Source organism: Silene latifolia, chromosome 9, assembly GCF_048544455.1.
Source record: "Silene latifolia isolate original U9 population chromosome 9, ASM4854445v1, whole genome shotgun sequence".
Classification (NCBI taxonomy): Eukaryota; Viridiplantae; Streptophyta; class Magnoliopsida; order Caryophyllales; family Caryophyllaceae; genus Silene; species Silene latifolia.
This window is the reverse complement of record NC_133534.1, coordinates 184,909,586-184,926,018: the sequence shown is the minus strand read 5'-3', so window position 1 is coordinate 184,926,018 and position 16,433 is coordinate 184,909,586. Positions and strand designations below refer to the sequence as shown.

The window sequence follows — 16,433 nt, the reverse complement described above, 5'->3', positions numbered from 1 at the left end:
GACTAGAGTTTGACATTACTGTCGTGTGACGGTGGTGATCAGTTGACCCCCTAGGTCATACCTAAAGGGCAATACACTTAATTGATTATTTAATTAATCGTATAATGTTACGAGTTAATTGAATTACTTGAAAAATTGACGGACGATTTTGGAAGTAAAATTTACGTATCAAATTGAAATGTGATTAAATGAGATACGGTCTGAGTAATCGAATTGTATCATTACTCGGATGAAATTATTGTTTAAAGAAACAATTGGATTTGAATGAATTATTATAAATGCGATTTATAAACGGTAAAATATTTTGGCACAAGTAATTATGAAATTACTAAGTCGTTTTTTTTATGTGACGTATTTTTATTAATACGTTGATTTTTAATATGTTAAAAATTACATAACAAATTTATGTCACACATGACATGTGACATGTTGACATTTGACAAAAATAATATGGATTCCATATTAACATATGTGCCGAAATTGGGAGGATATTTGAACAAATATTGTGTTTGTTTAAATTAATGGGAAACATAATGATGATTACTCATATATAGGCTTGCATACCTAATGCCTTTTGTGTAAGAGCACAAAGGCCATGCATAGGCCATTTTCCCTCACCCTACCCGGTTCTCCCTTGGAAAGAACAAGGGTTCTTTTTCTTATTTTTCTATTATGCACTATATGGAGTAGTGTGTGGAAAAATTATTATTCATTCTCATCATAAATTATTTTTAGTATGACAAAAATTAATCACTCTTCCTCTCCTACTCTCTCAACCGGTTTTGAGAGCTCAAAACCAAATATTTTTGGTTCAATTTTTCTAAAAATTAATATCACACTAGTATTTGTAATATTAATTTAATTAAGAGGAAGCCTTGGGTATAATACATAGGGAGAGATCTTACACTTAGATCTTTGTTCTTCCATTGGAAAAGCTCAAGAACAAGAAGAGAAAGGAGATCTCTCTTGTGCCCTAATAGCCGAAATATTGAATGTAAGGACATGATTTCTCTTCTCTTTTATTAATGTTTGCATGCATAAGATCCGTTTTAATTTTATGACAAATTAATTTGACATATATGAGTATGTTATATATGTATATAGATCTACATTTCCTTCAATCGGTATCAAGAGCCACGGTTGTTTGCATGCAAATTGGTTAAAAGTTTTTCCGAGTTATATGAATAACAAAATAAAACTTGTAAAATTTGTGTTATTATGATATATCACGAAATAATTACATGCATGTTAATATTTCTGGTCCTAAAGTGTTTTAGGATATTTTGGTTAATTTTTCGGATTTTTATTGTTCATATTTAATAATAATGACATTTAAATGTGATTTTATGAGTATAAATGTCATTTTTGGTCGAAAATTAGCTATACTTCGAATTTTCACTTGGTTTTTGGATATGTTGTTACATATATTATTTTGAGATAACCTGTAAGTTTTCATAATTTTTGGACTTGTTATGCTCGAAAAATGAATTTTTCACTATTAAATTCGGGTTTAAGAGAAAAATAGGTTAATATGAGTTAAATTTCGAATCTGGTCATAGAAAATTAATATGTTGTCACATGCAATTTTATAAGATGTGTGTAAAATAATTGGCTATAAAGAAGTCTTTTAGCATGATTTATGAATTTTTGAAGAAAAATGGCATAAATAGTGACATTATTAGTTGAAAATTAATAAAACATAACCTATGACTTAGGAAAAACGTCTAATGTTGCATTTTATTATATTTTTCAGATCTAAAATTGAAAAGTTAATGAAAATAATTTTTCCATGTTTTTATGATTATTTTATTAAATATCGATAAACCGCAACATTGTTTTTCCGGAAAAATTTCGAAATTTTTAACCTAAGATTTTGAACATTATGAGTGTCATGGATTTTTTCCAGAATGTTCATGAATTTAAATTTCAAATTTTGAATTTATTTGAAATTTTTTGGATTTATTTGAAGTTTAATAGCTTATTTTTGTATTTTTTGTCCATTTATGAACAATTTTGTAAATAAAAGTTAATTATGGTCAAATTACTAGTGAAGACTATATTTTGAGTCCTAAAAGGTTAGGGTAATTAACTTATGCATAAATATGAGTTTGTGCATTTTTGTGATTATAAAATGTTGAAATCACGCAAATCCGTAAAAACCGAGTAATATACGATATTGGCTAATTAAAAGGCGATTTAGCATAAAAATTGAGCATGTTCATACATAATATAATGCTGCATTTTCTTTATGATTGTCATAATTTTAATTTATGTAATTTTGAATTATGTAATTTTACTTAGTATGGCCTTAGATTTTAATTGGTATTTCCCGAAATGTATGGGAATATCGATTCGGTTGTAATTTTTATTGTGATCTCGTATCACCGTTTTGTAATTTAATAGATTTATTTTATTTTAGTTACAAATGTATAATAGGAAATTATGTAATTTATTATGTAATTTTATTCATTCCGGAGTTCCTAAAGACGGATTTCTTCAAGAATGGCGATACATAAAGACGGTGTTACCTCGAGATGCGTGCCACAACCGAAGTTCAAGGGACCAATGGAGTTGGTTTCCGAATATGTAATAGTTAAAGAGTTTTTTCTATTTTAGGAAAGGCCATACTAGGATTTATTTATCTTTTTGCTTGCATTTTATTTTATGTCACATGCATTGCTAAATCGCCATAACTAAACATGCATCCTTATTTTATCGAGTTTATCGACCGTGTCAATTCGAATTATCGTAGTTCACCGCTTTAGTTCACTTAAAACGTGATAGATAATAAATTGACATGACCTCTCGCTAAAACAAACAATTGAGACATAGCCTTACCAAATAGTAGAAACCATGAAAACCTATTTCGTGAGGGAGTGCACTCGGCCACACCGGGGTACAAACCTTGTTACGTAGGGGAAGTGGGTGATAAATGTCAATCCACCGAATTCATGTTGATGAGGGTTTCATCGGCCATACCGTGCCCAAGTTGATGTGGATTTGGATCATGGACACATTTATTCGAAATTTGGATTGAGCTCAACGGAAGTATTCGCGACCGTAGTTGCATGTGTTCCGGGCTATAGATAAATATTAGAGTAATTTTATCGACCAAGAGTTCTAAAAGTAGAATCGATTAAAGCGTTAATCCACCGAGTTATATTGATAAGGGTTTCATCGGCCATACCGTGCCTAAGTCGATATGAATTTGGGTCTTGGAATCATTTATCATAGTTGGGTAGAGGTCACTATGTAAATGCTATACTTGTTTTTACAAGTATTTATAAAACGATGAATGTTTTGTTTTCCACTATTCCGTTTTTATATTGTTCTATTTCTTTGCCACAATACATATACGATATCATTTCGTTTTTGTTTCAAATCTCCATTAAAATATCGTAACTAAAGACAAATATGAATTTGCTTCTAAAACCTCAAATGAACCATTGATAAGGATCTCTTGTAAAGAGTATAGATTAAAGTTGTTCTTTATCAAACAGGTTTTTGATTCATGACTAACACTTCTACTTACAATGGATTATGTTTCATATACTTAATTGAATTAAGTACTTTGATGCGATAAATTGTTTTGGTGATTAGATTTTCAGAATTCGTAATTGACCAAAATAACGCAACCACTTCAATGAAAGTTTTAAGACTAAAACGAACAAATGAAGAGTAATCTTCATGAATTCAATTTTGCTTCTCAAAGCAAAGACTCATTGAAATAAGTGGGAGCATTCTCTTAAACCGTTAAGATGAGAACGAGGTTCAAGAAGTAAAGATAATAATGGTATTGATACAAGGTAATGTTAAAAGTAAAGTTGTTGAGAATGACGATACTAAAACCTATCAATCCCAACCGATAAAGTTTCCATTGTCTTAAATGTTAGACACGAGAAAGGAAACTACCCCAAATTATTGAAGAATCAACAAATTAGTTGTGGGACATCTAATAGGATCTTCTTCTTTAAATGTTTATTTGATTAAACATAATTTTTGCTAGTACCACTTCGTCAATATTAGAAACCAATGGAGGTTTTCATCATTGTACTTGATACATAGGATGATTAGAATATGACGACTAGCAACAATCATATTGAGAGATAGAGTCATTGTGTAATCAATCTAGTTTTGGGTTTGGAGTTGTACTTAATTGTGACTATTAAGTACATAAACTCTAAATAAGAATACAATTTGTTAAAGATACAAAAAAGGTTTCACTTTTGTGACCCTATACACCATGATTTGATGTATGGCTAGCCCATCATCAAGGTGATTATATTCTAAACCAAACTAGAATGATATATCATGAAGATGATGCAAGACTCAAATTGGTAACCCAAGATTAAACCTTAATTTCTGGAATGATGAACGCAAAGAGTTATCGAGTACTCTTGAAACCATTAGATTGTTAATGGAATATGCGTATCTTGTATTCAAAGCAAGATGTCTCGTGCCTTTTGGTTGAAAAGGAGATCGAGGTTATAAATCATCAATCCAAAATAGGTTGATCATCATCTTTTACCAACGATTTAAGTTGACACTAGTGTGTTCACTTAATAAGGTAAATAGAGAAATCTTTGAAGAAGTTCAAGAGTTCAAGGAATCACGATTTAGTCGTGATGGGACTATCAAAGTGAAGACTTTGATATAAGCCAAAGGAAATGTGATATAGTATCACAAGTTAATCTCTCTTAGCACGCATTATGAAATAATGTGTGGATGGATAAGAAATCAAACGCTATTCGATATGGTTTGAACTTCAATCAAGTTACTTGAGTTACTTGATCCTTTTGGGGATTTTATCATTTTGTCTAAAATTATTTTTCCACTAAATCGAATCATATGAGATATGAAATGGTAAGGGTACCATGTTTGTAAGTTTTCACAAGAAACAAATACTCAATTTTTCCCTTTCAATTATCACGAGTACGACGGGTTTGTGGCTCGTGAAGCTGTCTTTCTAAAATACAAGTTTATTTTTGAAGACAGAGTGGGAGAAATTATTCAAGAGCCACAAAGAATGTTATGTAACAAGAAACTGGTCTTTCTTGGCTACATGAGACGTTTTGTGTAAGACGTTGTTTCTTCAAAACCTAGGAGGTTAAATTCGTCACTTGTTAAAAATGATGAATTCATGCTACTTTTAAGAAAGTAAAGAGCTTATAACTTACAAAAGAAATTGTTTGATTCAAGTTGATTACTTCTAGAAAGTAATGAACATATGACTCACATAAGAGTGTTTAAGTCACAACTCAATATAAGGCTTAGAGCCATGGAAATCCGAAATAAAAGGGCTTGATTAGTTGCAAAAGGTTTTGCACTAATAAAGAGAGATTTCAAGGTTTGATTGGTTGCAAAGGGTTTTGCACCAATTGAAATGCTTAAGCCTATTTGGATCTTCTTAGGGATTGTGTTTCATTATTATGAAATGCATAGCGAGTGAATCTAAAACCCACTTCTTCAATTAGAAGGAATGTATTCAATACATATCTTGAGTTTTGAAGATTCTTGCAATCCTAAGATAATGTGAAACTTAAGAGAGGGTCTTAAGTAGGACATCAATGAGTTGGAATCAACATTTTCGATCATGTGATAAAACATTTCTCGATAAGTCGAGAAGTTGTGTTTATACATGGAGTTTAGTGGGAGTTACGGAAATTTTAATTAGTCCGATATGTGGATGACATATTGATCATTGCGAATGATTTAAGACTTTTGGAGTATTATAATACATCTTGAATATCCGGATTTATGAAGATAAATCCACATGATATTAGCGTCAGTAAGAAGTCTTATGTTGATAAGATTCATGACTAGTTCAATTAAATTGAACATATTTGATTGATTTCATTTGCTTCCGCTGCCGAATCAATTAAATGAATAATGATGTATAACACTTCATATGCTTTGAGTATGATGAATTGTTTTCAAAATCGAATTTAAGTAATCCTTGCCAAGTAAGCCATATAGATTACCCTTAAGTGCTTGCAGAAGTATTAAGGAAGTAAAGCAAAGTGTTTATGATGCAATATTGTGTAAGGGTATTACACAAGTGACAATTGACAATTGAGATTGCGCATGGTTTCCGACAAAACCATAATCAAAACACACTAGGATGGTTAAGATACCATTGTGGCAATGTTAATTAAGAAGTAGATTTTCTAGAATCGTTCTAGGCAATAAAGAACAATGAGAGATATTTATAACGGAAATTGAGTACACTTGCGATCATGAGATGTGCAAGAAGGAAGAGTCCCGCACACTGCGAAATCAGTGGGAGCTGTTCTAAGGATAGAAGGCCTATGTCTTGATTGGATCTCGACACGTACTCAGAAAGTTTTGTGATGCAAATGTATACATTACAAAGGAAAACAAGTATGTAGTAAGGTTGAGTAAGGTACAAGAAATTGATAAAACCTACTAACCAAAGCCTTCTCAAAGGCTATACATGATGAGTCATGTCATTTCAATTGAATTGAAATGAACAACTACGTACAAGATCAAATTAGATTATAGAACATGAAATAGTAATCAGGCATTGACTATTCATATGTGATAATCGCATTTGTCGTTCGAGTTTTACTTTAAAACTCTTTTATTATACTTTGTTACATCCAAACGGGTTGTGGAGACAATTGAACCCCGTTAAAGTGAACACGGATTAACATTGTATTCGCCCATAGTCACTTATATGAGGTGACGTCTCGAAGTGACTAGAGTGTGATGCGATTGATGGCAAGTTCAAATGCCATAGAGTCATGTGAGATGACTAGTCGATCACATAGGCAGACTGTTAGGAACTTTTTGTCGGGCCTAATGACCGCTTATAGAGTTCTGGCAAATTTATATAGCCTGGTCGTGGCGAGAGCTGCTATAGTATTCTAATGAGTCAATTCTTTTGACTAAAGACTATTCACCTAAGATGGCTCGGTTTCGATTAACTTTGATTTGTGTTACTACGACCTTCGTAAATGGGGTCAAATGGGCATATTTTGGGTTATGATGGCTGTGGCTAGTCGAAGGGAATGAGTGCGATAGGAATTGTCCATCCCCTTGTCAGGGTTAAAACAATATCTCAGGGCCACTCGAGGAGTAATGAACTGGAAATGCGTGGCCACGCTCGGAAGGTATCCAGAGTGGATAAATCCGGTCAATCAGTTATTCTCCAGATCGAGGAAACCACTCTCGATATGATCACTTGCAAGTACGACCTGAAAGACACCTTGCATTGAGTGGGAGATAGTAATAGGACAAGAGAATTGGTGACGCACACTTGTCGAGGACAAGTGGGAGATTGTTGGGAAATGTGTCCTCAACAATAGTGCGATCACATGATTTAAATATCATTATTAAATCTCATTAAAATGAATACAATTGGGAAGTAATATTGTTCTTCAAATCGGTCAACATATATCGGTAATGATTGGCTGACTAGAGTTTGACATTACTGTCGTGTGACGGTGGTGATCAGTTGACCCCCTAGGTCATACCTAAAGGGCAATACACTTAATTGATTATTTAATTAATCGTATAATGTTACGAGTTAATTGAATTACTTGAAAAATTGACGGACGATTTTGGAAGTAAAATTTACGTATCAAATTGAAATGTGATTAAATGAGATACGGTCTGAGTAATCGAATTGTATCATTACTCGGATGAAATTATTGTTTAAAGAAACAATTGGATTTGAATGAATTATTATAAATGCGATTTATAAACGGTAAAATATTTTGGCACAAGTAATTATGAAATTACTAAGTCGTTTTTTTTATGTGACGTATTTTTATTAATACGTTGATTTTTAATATGTTAAAAATTACATAACAAATTTATGTCACACATGACATGTGACATGTTGACATTTGACAAAAATAATATGGATTCCATATTAACATATGTGCCGAAATTGGGAGGATATTTGAACAAATATTGTGTTTGTTTAAATTAATGGGAAACATAATGATGATTACTCATATATAGGCTTGCATACCTAATGCCTTTTGTGTAAGAGCACAAAGGCCATGCATAGGCCATTTTCCCTCACCCTACCCGGTTCTCCCTTGGAAAGAACAAGGGTTCTTTTTCTTATTTTTCTATTATGCACTATATGGAGTAGTGTGTGGAAAAATTATTATTCATTCTCATCATAAATTATTTTTAGTATGACAAAAATTAATCACTCTTCCTCTCCTACTCTCTCAACCGGTTTTGAGAGCTCAAAACCAAATATTTTTGGTTCAATTTTTCTAAAAATTAATATCACACTAGTATTTGTAATATTAATTTAATTAAGAGGAAGCCTTGGGTATAATACATAGGGAGAGATCTTACACTTAGATCTTTGTTCTTCCATTGGAAAAGCTCAAGAACAAGAAGAGAAAGGAGATCTCTCTTGTGCCCTAATAGCCGAAATATTGAATGTAAGGACATGATTTCTCTTCTCTTTTATTAATGTTTGCATGCATAAGATCCGTTTTAATTTTATGACAAATTAATTTGACATATATGAGTATGTTATATATGTATATAGATCTACATTTCCTTCAGACAGAACTGACTAATACCAGTCTACCAGCATAGGAGAGGTGTTTAGCTCCTAAACTTCTGATCCTCTCAACAATCTTATCAATTAGGATTGCACAATCCTTCTTTTTTAACCTACCTGCAGTAATTAGAACTCCCAAATATTTGAATGGTAATGTGCCTTCCTGGAAACCAGGCACAGTCAAAATTTCTTCCTTCAGTCTACTCCTTATACCATTAAAATAGGCACAAGATTTTTTTGAATTCATCTTAAGTCCTGAAGTAGCAGAAAAGGAAGAATAGGCTCTCAACAATACCATTATAGAGTTGACATCTCCTTTACAAAACAACAAAAGATCATCCGCAAACATCAAGTGAGTTAATTTCAGTTGTTTACATATTGGATGATAGCTAAATTTGAGCTTCTCAGTAGCACACTTGAGTATTCTACTCAAATACTCCATACATAATGTGAACAAAAGAGGAGACATTGGATCCACTTGCCTTAATCCTCTTCTCCCAGGAAAGAATCCAAAAGTATCTCCATTTATAGCAACTGAGAAGGTAGCACTACTAACACACTCCATCACTAAGCTTCTAAAGTAAGGAGGGAAATGAAAAGCCTCAACAATCTCACCCAAGAACTGCCAACTAACTAAATCATAGGCCTTCATTAAGTCCATTTTAAACATACATCTAGGTGTACAAGCTTGTCTATTATAGAGCCTCACAAGATCTTGGCACACCAAGATGTTTTCAATGATGCTTCTACCTTTAATGAACCCTCCTTGATTTAAACTTATTAAATCAGGCAACACTCCAGCAAGCCTAGTGCAAATGATCTTGGAAATACTCTTGTATAAGACATTGCAACAGACAATTGGTCTACACTGAGTAACATGAGTAGGCATTTTGCACTTAGGTATTAAAGTCAAGATAGTAGCATTTAACTGCTTAAGGAGTTTGCCAGTTTTAAAAACATCTAGAACTGCTGCACACACCTCATCCCCAATAATGCTCCAGGAATCCTTGAAGAAGGCACTGAAGTATCCATCAGGCCAGGAACTTTATGCTCAGGGATAGAAAAGATAGCCTGCTTAACTTCCAGAGCGGTAACAGGTTGCATCAGAATCCCCCAATGTGCATCAGTGCAAGACTTTCCTTTCCTGATAATGTGAGCATTCACATGTTCAGTAACTACCTGAGTCCGCAGCAACTCATTTTCGTAGTCTAAAAAAGCATCTTGAATACTCTGAGGGTCCTCACACAAATCACCATTCATATTTTTTATGGAAAGGACTTGATTTCTCATAAACTTGCTCTTAATGACTCCATGAAAGTATTTGGTGTTACAATCCCCATCCTTAATCAAACCTGCCTTAGCTTTCTGGCTCAAAAATTGTGTACAAGCCCGATGAAGTTCCTTGTATTCAGCAGTGGCAGCCTGCTCTTTCTCCATCCAAAAGATATTACCAAGATTAGCAGTAATTTGAGATTGCACATACTCCATATTTTTCAAAGCTATCCCAGTATTGTTCTAAATATCAGAAAAATGATCCTTATTATATCTCCGAAACTGAGGTTTTAGAGACTTTAGTTTCTGCACAACTCTATACATTTTGGTACCCTGAATATGTTGGTCCTACCATCCAGCTAGCAAAGGAAGATAATTTGCTGCCTTCCCCCACATATTGAAATATTTGAATGGCTTTCTTTGTGTGCCACCCTGACCAGAGCTTTTCAGAATACAAGGAGTGTGATCAAATGTCCCCTCTGGCAAGAAATGAGCATACATATCAGGCATACCCTTACTCCATTCTTGATTAATAAGGGCTCTATCTAATTTTCTATAAACTCTTAACCTTATTTCCTGTTTATTATTCCAAGTAAAAAAAGACCCCATAGCTGGACAATCAATCACCCCACATTTGGAAATACAATTTTGGAACTCATCAATATCTTGATCATTAGTACTGCTCCCTAACCTCTCAGCATAGGACAGAACACAATTAAAATCCCCACACACCAACCATGGTTCAGTTACATGTGTGGCAAAAGTAGTTAGTTGATCCCATAGTTCATGCCTACCGTTGAGATCATTAACAGCATATACCATAGAAACACAAAATTTTGTACTAGTTGCTACTTCTATGACTCTGATATTAATGCACTGAGAGGAATAATCCTGGAAATCCACATGGTAAATGCTAGGATTCCATAACACCCAAATTCTCCCTCCCTTTTGCCATCTATTATTAGTAGAAATACTCCATCCGTCCATGAGAATCCCATTTAAACTATTTAGAGAAAAAGTTTTCACCTTTGTCTCAAGGAGACCAAACAACCCAACATTGTTTCTGTGCATAAACCACTTGACATATTTTTGCTTGGTTGGATTATTTAGTCCCCTAACATTCCAAAAGCCAAGACTATGCATTCCTCACCACTAGGTGAGGAACGCTACCACTTGTCCCACTTCCTTCCTTGGGTGTAGAAGAATTATTTAAGGCTTCCATGAATGCATGTTGTCCAAATTTGTGCACACTATAAGCTCCTTCAGTGACCTCTTGTCTAGCCAATATCATCAAAGGCCTAGCAGGAGTATACCCCATAGTAGAAGAGCCAGACATGTGCCATACAGCAGGAGTCCACATCTGTCCCTCAGTGCTAGATGGCCCAGCTTGAGTTATCACAGGAGTAGAAGGCACTTTCTCTTTATCTTTGTTCAGCTGCACTGCTTTTTGCACAATAGGTTTTGGTTTCCAAACCTGAGTAACAACCTTTTTAGGAGGAGGAACAGGTGGACTGTTCTTGGACTTCCTGCAATCTTTAGCAGAATGACCAATCCCCTTACACACCTCACACACAATAGGCTTCCACTCAAATTCAACATCAATTTCCACAACCTGCCCCTGTTCATCCAAGAACTTAATCTTATCTGGTATGCTTTCACCAAATAAAACTTCAATCATAATACGTGCATACCCAAGTCTTGTTTTGTCCTCGGTAGCAGGATCACATTTAATAAACTCCCCTAAAAGACCTGAAATCCGAGCAATACCCTTCCCCCAAAATTTCAACCTAATTCGATTTACTTGTTTGTAAGTTGATTTCATTCAATTGTTTATACTATTTTTTAAAGTCATCATCTTCAAAAAGTTTGAAAAGAGAGTCCTATTTATTTGAAGTCTAGTTTATGCATATCAAATTTCGTAGTCAAATCCTTTATGGTTTGTCCTTGGTGATTTATTTATGAACATGTCGCCGTAAGTCCGTGAATCTGATTTGGTTGTGGAAAATGATTTGAACCCCTAATTTATATGTCAAATCAGTTTTGGGGCTTTTTCATACATCATCCTTCTAGAGTCTAGATAACAATAAGATTTGTAATTACCGAAAAATTATGTTTTAAACTCGTTTTATTAATCAATACTTTTTATGCGACGGATTCTGTCAGCTTTTGGAAATCAGTATGAAAACCCTTGATAAGTTTGGAATTTGAGAAAAATATGTGTAGATAATATTTGTAGCTAAGACTCATGGGGTTCTAATATAATTGGCCTTGCGTCGATTCGATTTTTCTGGAATTAGTTATGCATTTTACACCGAGTTTGTCTTGTGCTGGGAAATCAAGAAAAGTCGTGTTTGTTCTTTAAGTTGATATTCCTATTAAGTCATGATGAGTCTAAGTTATGTGCGTGATTAATTGATTGAGTAGGTGGTAATTATACATAATTATGTTATGTAGGTGATGGATATGTGAAGGATCATAATTGATTGCTTGTGTGTGCTTGGATTGCGAAAAGGTAGGGTTTTCTACTCGGTTCCTGTTTAATTGATTTGAGATTGTATTGTATTGTGTACGATTGATTGTCTGCTGATCTTTCTGAGAGTGTTTGTGTTGGTGTTGGTGTTGGTGTTGGTGTTGGTGTTGGTGTGGTGTTGGTGTTGTGATTATTGTGGTGGAGTCACTTGCGGGAGTGGCTTCACACCCTAGATCGCCCTCCGTGGAACCCGCCACGGGACGGGATGTGCACATTAAGGGACAGGGATATCGCTCGTTGATGAGCGGGGCTTGGGTGGGGATTGGCTGCGGTCCCCCACTGGCGGCGAGCATTACCTGTTGCGATGGGTAATCTGGCAGTGCTACACACTTTGGTGTGTAGTCGGTTACTGTGTGAGATCGGGAGACCGGAGGAGGATGATGATCAGCTGGTTGCCTTTTATACTTGTCTTACTTTGATTATTCAGTAACTGACCCCGTTGTTGTTTTTATAAAATCTGTGGTGATCCATTCGGGGATGGTGAGCAGATTGTGACAGTTGATGCAGTTCTTTAGCTATGGGACAATTATGAGGAGTCGTCACTCGAGTCTAATTCTTTGTAGTTGTTAGACATTTCACAGTTGTACTTTGGTTTGGTTTTTGGAAACATGTAATCGCTAAACTCAGTTGCACTTTAATAAATGTGTTTTGGATTGTTAAATTTGATCTACTAACCTCGGGCAACCGAGATGGTAGCAGCCTTTCATGCTAGGGTAGTCCTTGGTAAGGTACCTTGGTATGAGGGGGTGTTACAAAATAATCCTTTTTTTCCTTAATAGACAGCATCACGAGCCACAAACCCTTTGTTCTCGTGATTATGTAGGAAGAGAAACAACATGTTTACTATCGAAAAAAGCTACAATTTAGGTACCATGCCTAACCATATCTCATATGAAATGTAGATGATTGCTTTAATTATGTTTTGTTTTAGTGGAAATTTAAATACAAGACAAATTTTTATAAAAAAAACTACCTCCAACTTTATCGTAAAGATTCAATCATATCATAATGAAAGTGAACTTGTGATACCATATCACACTCCTTTTGGTGCATATGAAAGTCTTCACTTTATTGTTCCTTATTTTAACAAAGTACTAATACTTTGGTTTTATAATCTCTAGGTTTTGATACCTTTTAGACATTCATTGAACTTATTCAAAGAATTTCTCTTCTAACCTCATTAAGTGGATACCAAGTATCTACCTAGTTCGTTGGTAGAAGAGATGAAGAAGTAATAACCTTTTCTGATTGAAATTGTATTCGACCATACACTTCAAAGTATAAATAGGGTGAATACCTTGCTCTATTCATAATTCTTTTCTAGAAAGAAGTCATGAATTAATCTTGTTTTGAATACAAGATTCGCACACACCGAGAGATTCCCAATCAAATGGTTTGGGACACTAGTCAAAACTAGTTTCTAAATGCAATTTTCAATCAAGAATTGAGAAATGATTGGGGTCACCAATTTGAGTCTTGCATATATGACATTTATTTTTAGTTTGAATATAATTACCTTGACTTGTATGGTCTCACCATAAATTTAATCGTGGCATAAAAGGGCACAACACTTGTTTTAATTGCACAATAGTGAAACCCTTTGCGTTTTTCTACAAAAAACTTGAATTATATTCTTATTTAGAGTTGGTGTATATCATAACAATTATTGAGATAAATTTCTAAATACGAAACTAAAACAATTACACTATAATATTTATATGTCCATGGATGAAATGGCAACTACCCTAGTTCCATTCATATAAATTTCTGAACTTATTCTTGCTGGTCGACGTACAATTATTCAATGTTAGGATTCTAAGGATTTACAAAACCCTCGGATTGTGTTATGAACATATCCTCCTCTAAATACCCATTTAGAAAGGTGGTTTCGACATCCTTTTGCCATATTTCATAATCATGAAATGTGGCAATTTATAACATGATTCACAGATTTGTATCAAATACTCATGACGTGATAATTCGCAAGAATGCAATGTCAATGTCATTGATATTCAAGAAGGAATATGTTGGAGTCACACAACCAACTTCCTTGATCTTTACTTATTTGGGGTTTGTATCTATCTTATTGTCTAACACCTTCTCTTTCGAGCGTAGTTCTATCCTTAAAATTAAGATAGATACTTACTACTTATTGCGCCCACTAACTTTAAGAATTTCCATTTGATGAAGACTTATCTTCATATAAATTCCTAGTTAATCCTTCAAAAGGGTTACCTTTATTATGGTATTTGGTTAATCAAAATGTCTAACAAATCAATTTACCAATTTTACATTGTCATGTTCTTAACAACTGAAGTGCTTGATGACAAGTGTTTAGGTTGAGCAATAAGACTTTTAAACCATGGATGCATAGAAGAAATTATCAAAACATATTTTGACTAATCTTTACCTCTAGTCATATTTCTTCAAAAGAAAACTTGAATAGGCATGTTAGGAATTTTAAGATGCTATTGTTTTATTTGCATAGGATGATTCCTATTGAGTTCTATGGAATAGAACGATTCCTATGGAGCTAGTCCATTACCTATGATACGATTCATTTGAGGATTTAGAAAGAGATTCTATTTGTCGATAGTAATAGTGGTTTATCGAAGACTCGTGTTACAATCTAATTGATATCACATATGAGTAGGAGCGATAATAAAGAACAATATTAAACAATAAAATAATGGGAAAAACAATATTCATCGTTAAAATATGAAAAACATTTTAGCATGTTTTAGCATTTATGTAATGATATTCACCCAATTATATAAATGATTCCGAGATCCATATTCATATTAAGTCGGGCAAGGGAAACTGATACATCCCTCACTAATATAACTCGGTGGGTTAACTCTTTAACTTATTCTACAATTAGAACTCTCGGTCGATGAAATTACGTTAAATTCATCTCTAGCCTCGGAACATAAGACTAGTTTTCATGTCCCGTTGAGACCAACCAAATTTCGTGTGTAATAACATGTTATTACCCCACTTACCCGATGAAAAATGAAAGTACCACGGGAAACCGAATCTACCCCAAATGTCAAAGGGATTCATGGGTCCAATTATTTGGAAAGGCTAATCTCAATTTTGAATATGTGAAAGGTCTTGTCGATTTATTATCTATCACCTTTTATGTGAACTATATTAGTGAACTACGATAATTATAATTGACAATAGTCAATAAAACGATTAAATATGCATGTGCAGTTATGATGATTTGGCAATGCATACAAACATGCATATAAAGCAAGCAAATAAAGAAAACAAATTTCCTAGTATGGCCTTTCCTAAAATAGAAAATCTTATATTCTATTACATATTCGGAAACCAACTCCTTTGGTCCCTTGAATCTTCATTTGGTACGCCTCCCAAGGATAGACACCGTCTCGATCGGAACTCCTTTCCGAATGGAATCGTCTTTAGGAAACTCTGGGATTACAAATAATTAAATAATAAAATGTACATTTTACTTCCTATTATACATTTGTAAAAATAAAATCTAATGAAATAAAATAAAAGTGATACGAGATAACATAAATTACAACCGAATCAATATTCCCTTACATTACGGGTAATATCGATTAAACTAAGGCCATACTAAGATAAAATTACATAATTCAAAATTATATGAATAAAATATGATATTCATCAATGAAATATGCAGCATTATAATATGTAATCAACATGCCAAATTATGTGCCAAATCGCCCTATTTAAACTTATATCGTAAATATAAACTAGTTTTATGAATATTCGCAATTTTAACTTATTAAAATTACACAAAATAATACTAAAATCTAATTTTAGTCCAAGTTAATTATCCAAACCTTTTAGGACTCAAAACTTAGTCATTACTCAATTTTTGAAAATAATTCAACTTGATTTATCAATTATGCTCATTTTTTTACCTTAACATAAAAACCTTTTATGAATAAATCCAAATTAAATTACAATAATTTTAAAATTTGAATTTTAAATTTTTAAATATTCTGAAATAATTCCATGACACTCATAATGTCAATAATCAAGTTTAAAAATTTTGAATTTATTTCGAGAAAAATATAGTTG

The 16,433-nt window shown here is 33.5% G+C and overlaps 1 protein-coding gene across 1 annotated transcript; it reads right to left on the bottom strand.

The window, feature by feature from the left end:
- Positions 1-10,174: 10,174 nt before the first annotated feature.
- On the bottom strand, positions 10,175-10,897 carry LOC141601981 (uncharacterized). Its single transcript, XM_074422289.1, has one exon. It carries the CDS (start codon positions 10,895-10,897, stop codon positions 10,175-10,177), a length of 723 nt encoding a protein of 240 aa, XP_074278390.1.
- Positions 10,898-16,433: the final 5,536 nt, after the last annotated feature.